This window comes from Sapajus apella, unplaced genomic scaffold (assembly GCF_009761245.1).
Source record: "Sapajus apella isolate SASKATOON/1434 unplaced genomic scaffold, GSC_monkey_1.0 scaffold7, whole genome shotgun sequence".
In the NCBI taxonomy this organism is placed as follows: domain Eukaryota; kingdom Metazoa; phylum Chordata; class Mammalia; order Primates; family Cebidae; genus Sapajus; species Sapajus apella.
Window position 1 is genome coordinate 382,081 of NW_022436947.1, and position 11,243 is coordinate 393,323.

The following is an 11,243-nucleotide window of genomic DNA, read 5'->3' on the forward strand; positions in this document are numbered from 1 at the left end:
ACCAGCCTGACCAACATGGAGAAACCCCATCTCTACTAAAATACAAAATTAGCCGGGTGTGGTGGTGCATGCCTGTAATCCCAGATACTCGGGAGGCTGAGGCAGGAGAATCACTTGAACTCAGGAGGCAAAGGTTGCAGTGAGCTGAAATCGCACCATTGCACTCCAGCTTGGGCAACGAGAGCAAAACTCTGTCTTTAAAAAAAAAAAAGGGTAACAAAGGAGAAGAAGAGAAACAGCCAGAGACAGAGGAGGAAAACAGGAATTTGGGAGTCAAAAGACAAAGAAATGAAGCATCTCAAAGAGAGCCAACTGTGTCTAAAGCTGGGTGGTTGATATGGTTTGGCTGTGTTCCCACCAAATCATCCTGAACTACAGTTCCCATAATTCCCATGTGTCATGAGAGGGACCTGGTAGGAGGTAATTGAATCATGGGGGTGGTTACCTCCATGCTGTGCTCATGAAAGTGAGTTCTCACAAGATCTGATGGTTTTATAAAGTGGCTTTTTCCCCTTTTGCTCAGCACTTCTTGCTGTCATCACGTGAAGGAGGATGTGTTTGCTTCCCCTTTCACCATGACTGTAAGTTTCCTGAGGGCTCCCCAGCCATACAGAACTGTGAGTCAATAAAACCTCTCTCTTTTATAAATTACCTATTCTCAGGTATGTCTTTATTAGCAGTGTGAGAACAGACTAATACAGTGGTCAAGAGTAATGCAAAATAAAACTAGTGAAAAGAATTATAATGAAAATTTGAGAGGATGTGGCATAAGTGGGAGTTAGGAAAGCAGAGAGAGCCTATTCAAAAAGTTTAATCAGCAAGGTGTATTGTCATACACCTATAGTCTCAGCTTCTCAGGCGGCTGAAGTGGGAAGATCGCTTGAGCCCAGGATTTTGAGGCTGCAGTGAGTTATGATCACACCACTGCACTCCAGCCTGGGTGACAGAGCGAGATCCTCTCTCTAAATGCAACAACAACAAAACAAACCTTTAGTTGTGAAAACAAAAGGAAATGAAAAAAGAAAAAGCAGAATGAAAACATGTAAAAAATGGAGTTGAGGAATGTATGATATGTCGGATCAAGGAATCTACGATATGAAAAAGGTGAAAAGCAAGGAAGATTGGGAAGAACACAGAGGAGCCAAGGGCAAGAAATCCTAACAACACTGAAGAATAGAAGTAATAGAATGAAAAAACTGGAATAATAGAATGCTGTAATGACAGAATGGGATACCGAAGTTCCACATTTCAAAAGTAGAATGGGGGCAAGTGATGATAAAATTTAGCATTCAACCAATGAGAAGGGGGTGAAGTTGGAAGAAGGTGGAGTAGAGAGTCAAAGTCGAAGGGGGAAGTCAAGGCAAGTGGGGGCAGGTTGTTGGGTAGGTCATCCACACGGACACTCGGGGTGTCTGGGAGAATAACAGGACTTAGAAAGAAAATGACATTGATAAGCCAGACACCAAATCCTAAGCTGAATATAACTGAGATTTCAGAAGACTGGAAGATTTATGGTTTTATGAGATCGCCAGATATAATACGCCTTGAAGGATGGAAGATATATAAGATGGAAGATAAATGGTTTGGAATAGATACTGAAGAGCCAGGAGAATCTCAACATCTTTACAGCTCGATCCCATTTGAAAGGACAGAGATGGGAGCAAGACAATGGATGAGAGGCAGAGCTAACATGCATTGCATCTCCCACCTGGACAGACAGACAGTGTGTAAAGACTCACACTGTGATCTTTTGTTTCAAGAACCACCACAGGAATGTACCAGGAAAATCGAAAGAATTCACAGATCCTTTTAAAGAGGTGACACACCGTTGCAAATGCTGCAAGACAGAAGAAAAACTGTGAGTCCCTGAAGTATGAGGGGGGAAAACCTGTCTCTGAACACACATCTCCATTGGGGAATCTGAAAATCCAGATCATGGGAGAAGGATTTAGCCTTACCTAGAGCTGGAATGAATTTAGGGAACTGCATGAAATAAAAAAGTAGAAGCAGCAGCGGGAAGAACCTTGTAGGCACACCTAGGCCCCAGCTTAAGCCCAAGGAAGCCATCCCTGACTATATCATGTAGGAGCCACCATCATTGTAGGCAGACAGGGAGGAGTGTGGCCTAAAAGCCTTACTTGCTTTCTCAGTGTGGAAGCTTATGGCCTGGAGCAGGTCTGAGTTCTGTACACAGGGTGCCTGGATCTAAACTTGGCCCCGTTAGCAGAGCACTGCAGGAGTGAGACCACCCACACCAAATGCATGGGAGCTGGATGAGGCCTTTCACTACCAGCTATCCCCTCTTTCCCTGGTGAACTATACCGCACAACAGAGGCAGCTATAATACCCTCTAGAACATAACTCAACTGGCCTGAGAACCACCTCCCCATACCCCACAGTGACCACAGCAAGCCCTGCCCAAGGAGAGTCTTAGCTCAGACCCACCTAACCCTGCCCCACCTTATGGTATTTCTCTACAAGCCCTAGTAGCTGAACACAAAATACAGAAATTCTTAGGAGCTTTATGGCCCCACCCATCATCTGAAAAACCAGAATACTTGCCCCAACTTAGGGCAAGTTCAAATCCCACAATTACTCCTGCAACTGGTGTTCTCTTACAAATACACCTCTTGGCTGAAGGCCAACCAACTCGACATTACCACAACTCATGACAACGTAACACTGCTCCCAGGAAGGAGAAAACAACAGCTAACACCACTGCTTGCAACATCCTGGCTAAACAACAGTCCTGAATCTATCCATGAGACAATTTCACTGCTTGCATAACCAGCATTCAAGAAAGCCAGCACATTAAACCTATCTACAGCCAGGGATCCTCACAGAGTCTACATCGCTCCCCTGACACCTCCACCAGAGCAGGTACTGGTATCCATGGCTAAGAGACCTGAAGATGGATTGCATCACAAGACTCTTTGCAGACGTTCCCCAGCACCAGCCCGGAGCCCACTATCCCTGCTGGGTGGCTAGATCCAGAAGACTAGTAACAATCATTGCAATCTGGCTCTCAGGAAGCCCCATCCCTAGGGGAAGGGGGAGAGCATTACATCAACGAATCACTTCATGGGACAAAAGTATCTGAATAGCAGGCCTTGAGTTCCAGATCCTTCTGCTTGTGGATAGTTTTCACAGCAGAGACAAAATTGCAGCACTGGACGCAGCAGGAGAAGTTTGCACCTAAACCCCAACAGGCAGGCAGCCTCTGTGATCACGTAGGGCCTTGGAGAAGAGGTCCTTGTTCCCTACTGGCACTCCACTGCAGAGGAACTCAAATAAATTAGCAAGAAAAAAAAACAAAACAACCCCATCAAAAAGTGGCCTAAGGACAAGAATAGATAATTCTCAAAAGAAGATATACAGATGGCCAACAAGTATATGAAAAAATGCTCAATATCATTAATTATCAGGGAAATGCAAATTAAAAACACAATGAGATACCACCTTACTCCTGCAAGAATGGCCATAATTTAAAAATACAAAAATAACAGATGTTGGTGTGGATGTGGTGAAAAGGGAACAGTTTCGCTGCTGGTGGGAATGGAAACTAGTACAACCACTATGGAAAACAGTGTGGCAACTCCTTAAAGAACTAAGAGTAGAAGTACCATTCAATCCAGCAATCCTACTACTGGGTATCTATCCCAAGGAAAATAAGTCATTATATGAAAAAGACACCTGAATATGCATGTTTATAGCAGCATAATTTGCAACTGCAAAAATGTGGAACCAACCTAAATGCCCATCAACCAATGAGTGGCTAAAGAAAATGTGATATATAAACACCATGGAATACTACTCAGCCATAAAATAAAACGAAATAATGGCACTTGCAGTAACCTGGATGGAGTTGAAGACCATTATTCTAAGTGAAGTAACTCAGGAATGGAAAGCCAAGTATCATATATTCTCATTTATAAGTAAGAGCTAAGCTACGAGGACACGAAGGCATGAGAATGATATAATGGACTTTGGGGACTCGGAGGAAAGGTGGGAGTGGGGTGAGGAATAAAAGACTACACACTGGGTACAGTGTACGCTGCTCGGGTGATGGGCACACCAAAATCTCAGAAATCACCGCTAAAGAACTTATCTATGTAACCAAAAACCATCACCTGTTCCCCAAAAACTATTCAAGTAAAATAAAAAATTTAAAAACCGTAACAATAAAATGACCCGATGAAAAAAAGAAATGAAAGAAGGAAGGAAGAGAGGGAGGGAAGGAAGGAGGGAAAGATGGATGAAGGGAGGGACAGACTGAGGTCAGGAGGAAGGGACGAAGGGACGAGATGGGACAAGGCAGCTTCCACTCAAGAGGACTACAGGGTAAGATTTCCTCAGGGTAAAGACAGGTTTGGTATAAAGAATGTGAGCACTCTTCTGTGAAAAGGTTGGGGATATATAGGCAAAAAAGGCGGGGCAGGGGCAACAGAAGTATCACAGCATAATAAAGGCCATATATGAAGAACCCACAGCTAATATTATACCCAATGTTGAAATACTGGAAGTTTTTCTTCTAAGATCAGGAATAAGACAAAGATGTCCTCTCACCACTCTACTCAGCCCAGCACAGGAAGTTCTAGCCAGAGCAATGAGGTAAGAGAAAGAAATAAAGGCATCCAAATTGGAAAGGAAGAAGTAAAATTATCTGTGTTCACAGATGACATGATCTTATATGTAGAAACCCTAAAGATTCTACACCAAAAAAAAAAAAAAACAAAAACAAAAAAAACCTGTTAGAACTAATAAATTCGCAAAGTTGCAGGATACATAACACACAAAAATCAGTTTTATTTCTATATGCTAACAATGAACAATCTGAAAAGGAAATTAAGAACACAATCCCATTAACAATTGTGTCAAAATAATAAAATACTTAGTAATAAACTTAAGCAAGTAGGTAAAAGACTTATACACTAGGCTGGGCGTGGTGGATCACACCTGTAATCCCAGCACTTTGGGAGGCTGAGGCAGGCAGATCACAAGGTCAAGAGATCGAGACCACCCTGGCCAATTTATGGTGAAAACCCATCTCTACTAAAAATACAAAAAATTAGCTGGGCATGGTGGCGCATGTCTGTAGTCCCAGCTGCTCAGGAAGCTAAGGCAGGAGAATTGCTTAAACCTGTGTGGTGGAGGTTGCAGTGAGCCCAGATCCCGCCACTGTGCTCCAGCCTGGGCAACAAGAGCAAGACTCCATCAAAAAGCAAAACAAACAAACAAAAACACTTATACACTAAAAACTATAAAACACAGCTGAAAAAAAAAAAAAACAGCTGAAAAAATTAAAGAGGACAATTAAATAAAAAGGCACCCCATGTTCATAAATTAGAAGACTCAATATTGTTAAAATGTCTATTCTACAAAGCAATGTACAGATTCAATGCAATCCCAATGGCATTCGTTGCAAAAATAGAAAAAAGCTATCCCCAAAATCATATGGAATCCCAAGAAATCCCCAAATAACCAAAACAATCTTGAAAAAGAACAAGGATGGAAGCCTCATACTTACTGAATTTAAAATATATTACAAAGCAACAGTAATCAAAACAGTGTGGTACTGGCATAAATACAGATATATAGACCAACAACAGAGAGCCCACAAATAAATCCACATCTATATGGTCAAATGATCTTCAACAAGGAGGCCAAGACCACACAATGGGGAAAGGATAGTCTCTTCAATAAATGATATTGGTAAAACTAGATATCCATATGGAAAATAATGAAGCTGAACCCCTATCTTATAGCATATAAAAAACTTAACTCAAAATCTGTTAAAGATCTAAATGTAAGGCCTAACATAAAACTCCTGGAAGAAAACAGGGAAAAGCTTCAGGACTCTGGATTTAGCAATGGTTTCTTGAATATAACACCAAAAGCAGAGGCAAACAAAAGCAAAAGCAGACAAATAGAACTTAACCAAACTAAAAACAGTATATATCAAAGGACAAAATCAAAAAAGAGGCCAACTACGGAATAGGACACAATATATTGCAAATTCTATATCTCACAACGGATTTGTATCTGGAATCTATAAAGAACTCCTACAAGCCAAAACAACAACAAAAACTCAATTAAAAATGGAAAAACGACTTGAACAGACATTTCTCCAAAGATTTTTAAATGATCAACATGCATGTGAAAAGACGCTCGACTTCCTCAATCATTAGAGAAATGCAAACCAAAACCACAATGACATATCACCTCACACTCATAAGGATGGCCCATATCAAAGAAACAGAAAGTAACAAGTGTTGATGAGGGTGTGGAGAAATTGAAAACCTTGTACACTGTTGGTGGGATTGTAAAATGATGCAGCCACAATGGAAAACAGTACGAAGTCTCTTCAAAAAATTAAAAATAGAACTACCATATGATCTACAATTCCACTTCTGGGCATATATCCAAAATAATTGAAAACAGGATCTCCAAGAGGTATCTGCACACTCAAGTTAATTATAGCATGATTCACAATAGTCAAGAGGTAAAAGCAACCAAAATGTCCATTGACAGATATAAAGGCCATACCCCTTTAAATGTAAAGAATACATCTTTACATTTAAAGATAACATAGGCTGGGCACAGTGGCTCACACCTGTAATCCCAATACTTTGGGAGGCCAAGGCAGGCGGATCACCTGAGGTCAGGAGTTTGAGACCAGCCTGGCCAACACAGCGAAACCCTATCCCTACTAAAAATACAAAAATTAGCCGGGCATCGTGTACGCGCCTGTAGTCCCAGCTGCTCAGGAGGCTGAAGCAGAAGAATCACTTGAACCCAGGAGGCAGAGGTTGCAGTAAGCCAAGATCACATCACTGTACTCCAACCTGGGCAACAGAGCAGGCCTCTGTCTCAAAAAAAAAAAAAAAAAAAGGTAAAGATAATTTAAACATTATGGACATTATAAGTTATGTAAGCCAACCACAAAAAGACAAATACTATATGACTCACTTAAAGTATAAAGTGATCAAACTCCTAGAAACAGAAAGCAGAATGGTGGTTGTCAAGGGCAGAGGGGAAGAGAAAATGGGCAGTTGTTCAACAGGTACAGAGTTTCAGTTTTGCAGGATGAAAACATTCTAGAGATCTGTTGAACAACAGTGTGAATACACTTAACACTATCCAACTGTAGATCTACAAATGGTTAAGGTGAAAATGTTTGTGTCCTCTGCTTTTTTAACACAATTTTAAAAAAAGCCTAAACAGTACCAACTCATGCAAGAGAACAGTCTGAGAAAAAGAAGAGCAGTAGGACAATGGGAGTTTGCATCTGGGGCAGTAACCTTGAATGACAAGGGTGGAAACAGAGTATAATGTGTCCTCCAGGCTGTCCCCACACTTCTGGTTCAAGCTGTTTCAGATCCAATTTAGAACGAGGCCTCCGTTAGTCCTGAAGACTTAATGGTCCTTTTTTAAAGTCTCAAGACTATATGGGCAAGAACTTACTATGGTTTCTCTAAAGACATCCTGAACAGAGCACACAGTTCTTCAAATCTTCACCTAGTCGCAGAAACAGCAGTAATCCTCAGTGGGTGGGAATTCCCCCCGTCTGACCTCGCCATGGCCTAGATTGAATGCTCCTGCAAAGGGGCTATCCTAGCCTTTCCTTGAGGACTCAAGTGTAGTTAGAAAAAGAAGCAGCCAAACATTTCACGCTCCCTTTGTTTAAATATCTGCTCCATCCTTTTCTTTTTTTAATTACAAATTTTAAGCTTCTTATGTCTGCTCTTTTCCTTAGATGCTGGCTAACGGAATTTGAGTGCTTGGCCTTGACAATACTTAGAAAAGAAGGGGAATATATTCCAATTTTACCACAGCTGCAAAAAAAAGCAGACATCATGTTGATGTCATAAAGTTATTCTCACAGTGTATCATAAAGTTATTCTCACAGTGGTGAATTGAAAGTGTTCACAAAATATCAATATGAATCTCTTTTCCAATGAGGAGACTTCTAATGCAAAGAGTAACTGTTCTGTTTTCTGTTCAACAAGCAGTCATTTAAGACATCTGGATTTCAGTGTTGCTACATACTTAAAATGTAGTCCTTAGTCTCCAAAAGACTGCAATTTGATTGGCTGTCTTCATAATTTGTATACTTTTATACAAAAACTTCTCTGTTTATTTAAGTCTTATTACCATATTGAACCAGAAGAGGAGTTCTGGCACGTTCTTCTCCCTCCATGCATGAAGACTAATAAAAACGATGACTCCTTCGAATTCTTTATTTAAACAAAAGGTTTGAAAGTCTACTTTTCATTTAAATTAAGGTAGGCTAATGGGATAGACGACAATAGTCACAGGGGATGGAGGAGGCAAATTCAGTAAGAGTCCCTCAATGACAGATCAAGAGACTATAGCAAGAAATGGAAGGAATAAAATCCCAGGGAGGCATGAGGGTTCCAGTCCCTGCTTACTACTGTGAAAGGAAAATAAATCTTGGTGCCCCAAAATCACTAAGCTAAAGAAAAAAGTTAAGCTGGGAACCTCTTGGGGCAAACCTGCCTCCCATTCTTTTTGTTTTTTTTTTTTGAGCCAGGGTCTCACTCTCTCACCCAGACTGGAGTGCAGTGGCGCAATCTCAGCTCATGGCAACCTCTGCCTCCCAGGCATAAGCAATTCTCCTGCCTCAGCCTCCTGAGTAGCAGGGATTACAGGTGCACGCCACTATTACAGAACCTGGTTAATTTTTGTATTTTTAGTAGAGACAGGGTTTCACCATGTTGGCCAGGCTGGTCCTGAACTCCTGACCTCAAATGATCCACCTGCCTTGGCCTCCCAAAGTGCTGGGATTATAGGCATGAACCACTGCACCAGGCCACCTCCCATTCTATTGGAAGTCATCCCTCTGCTTACTGAGATAAATGCGTATCCGCTTGCCTGCTTCGGAGGGGCTACTCAGAATGGTCATGGGTAGATAACCTGGAGGCTCCCTCCCAACTCCCAGTTGTCTAGCCTTTGTTTCAAGCTGTCCCACCTTTCCAGACCCAAACCGGTGTTCATCGTACATATATTCATTGATGTCTCCTAGCTCCCTAAAATGTAGAAAACCAAGCTGTGCCCGACCACCTTGGGCCCATGTTGTCAGGACCTCCTGAGGCTGTGTCACAGGCTCGTGTCCTTAACTTTGGCAAAATAAACTTAATAATTGACTGAGACCAGTCAATTATTGTGGGGGTTCACACTACTAACTGGGGAAAGGACTTATCTTTCTCTAGGATGTCTTAATTTCTTCAACTACAAATAAAATGAATAAAAATAGCTTCCTTTCTGATCTCACTACTTTAATCTCTATCCACTGGATATGAGTATACATGCAGTTCCAGCTCTGGTTACAAGAAGTCTTTGTTTCTGCTTTGAATAGCATTTATTTTTCCTTTACACCGCAAGTTTCATAGAGATAAGCACAGCTGAACAAGGTTTTAACCTGAGGCCCTATTGGGCAGTTTTGCTGCAGGTGCAAAGGTGGGGTAGGGCTGTCAGATAGTTACCAGTGTTTTCCATAGAGCCAATGGCCTCCCCAGGTCAGCAGGCAAAGCCCAGCTGTAGTTTTCTTCCAATGATTTCGAAGTGTTTTAAAGAACACCATCATCTTCTAGAGATTTTCTAGGTTAGTAGAAGCAGAAAAAGAAAAAAATATATAATTTATCCATGGTCATCACATAATGTCCCTATTACTCTGACTTCCATTCTTTATTCCTCTCTCACTCTTTTTTCCCCAGTCACTCCTTTTTACCCCTTCCAATTCTCCTCTGGCCTCAGCTCATCTTCTCCCTTCTATTCTCATCATCTTCATCTTCTCACCCACCCACACGTCCACCTTCCTTTCTTCCTTCACATATTTCTACCTAAACTATACTTCTCTCTCTGATCACTTTTTCCTCATTGTAATGGAAGAGGGAGGGGCAGAAAGAAAGGAAGGGAATTCCAGGCTTCCTCGGGTTTTTCTAACTCCTTACAGCCTGACTTTGCCACTGTTTAAGAGTATACATTTGTCTCTCCATCATAATATAAGTGTCCCCAAAACACATTAATAATAGAAAGGGCTAGTTCAAAAGTGAAGAAAACACCAGGTCCTCAATAGGAAGAGAAACAGAAAACATGCATGGAAAACTCAATCAAGGGGCAATGCACGCGGCTATGGAAAAACGTTCAACTTCATGAATACTCAAAGACATGCAAATTACAAAGAACTATCATGATTGACCAAAACAAATTTTTCAATGATCATATTCACTGATGACATAATAAAATGATAGACACTCATATACTCCTTTAAAGGAGGTAAATTAGGAAGACTTTACTAAAAAACAAGACAATATAGAATATCTTTATTCTTCATGAGACTTATTATTTGATTACGCTTATATTCTTTTGCTAGTTTGTTTATTAGCCTAATCCTGCTGAATGTAAACTCCATGAGAGTAAGGACATTGTTGTGGTCACTGCTGTATCCCATGCCTAAAGTAAGATCTGGCACACAATAGCTGTTTAAGAAATATTTGTTGCATGAATAAGTGACATAGCAATTAAATATTTTTTTTACCCAAAATATTTACTGATGTGGAAAAAACTCAAAACATAATGTTAAGTAAAATTAGCAGGAATTATCCCAATTATGTTCATACATGAGTATACATCAAAAAAATACCAATACAATTAAACAAAAACAAAATTGGTTTTTTCTTAGACAGGGTCTCACTCTGTCACCCAGGATGAAGTCCAGTGGCACAGCTGTAGCTCACCATAACTTCTAGGCCCAAACAATTCTCCTGCCTCAGCCTCCCGAGTAGCTGGGACTACAGGCACATACCACCACTCCTGCCCTTCCCGTCTTCCATCTGTCTGTCCTTTCTCTCTCCTCTCCTCCTCCTCCTCCTTCTTCTTCTTCCCTTCCCTCCCTCCCCCTCTCTCTGTCTCTCTCTTTCTTTCTTTGAGACAAGGTCTCACTATGTTGCCCAGCCTGGTCTCAAACTCCTGGGCTCAAGCAATCCTCCAACCTTGACCATCCAAATTGCTGGGATTACAAACGAGCCACTACACCTGGCTCAAAAACAAAATTTTAAAGTAGATCCCTCTAGGTTGTGGAATGGTGGGTGAAGTTTATTTTTAAAATTGCAACGTACTTTCTAAGTTTTTGAAAATGAACTTAATTACTTTCTAAATATTTAAGCAAAAATTTTTATGACTATCTGTTGTGAGGTATATACACCAAGAAAAAAAAAAAA

At 41.0% G+C, this 11,243-nt stretch overlaps 1 protein-coding gene across 2 annotated transcripts in view; it reads right to left on the reverse strand.

The window, feature by feature from the left end:
- The window catches only part of AGK (acylglycerol kinase), a 97,454-nt gene that overhangs the window by 83,059 nt on the left and 3,152 nt on the right, over positions 1 to 11,243 (reverse strand). For both annotated transcript variants that reach the window (XM_032275628.1, XM_032275629.1), the window contains exon 2: positions 9,507 to 9,621. In XM_032275628.1, coding sequence (XP_032131519.1) covers positions 9,507 to 9,607 — 101 coding nt within the window. In that variant the 5' untranslated portion in view covers positions 9,608 to 9,621. The remainder of the gene's footprint in view (positions 1 to 9,506; positions 9,622 to 11,243) is intronic.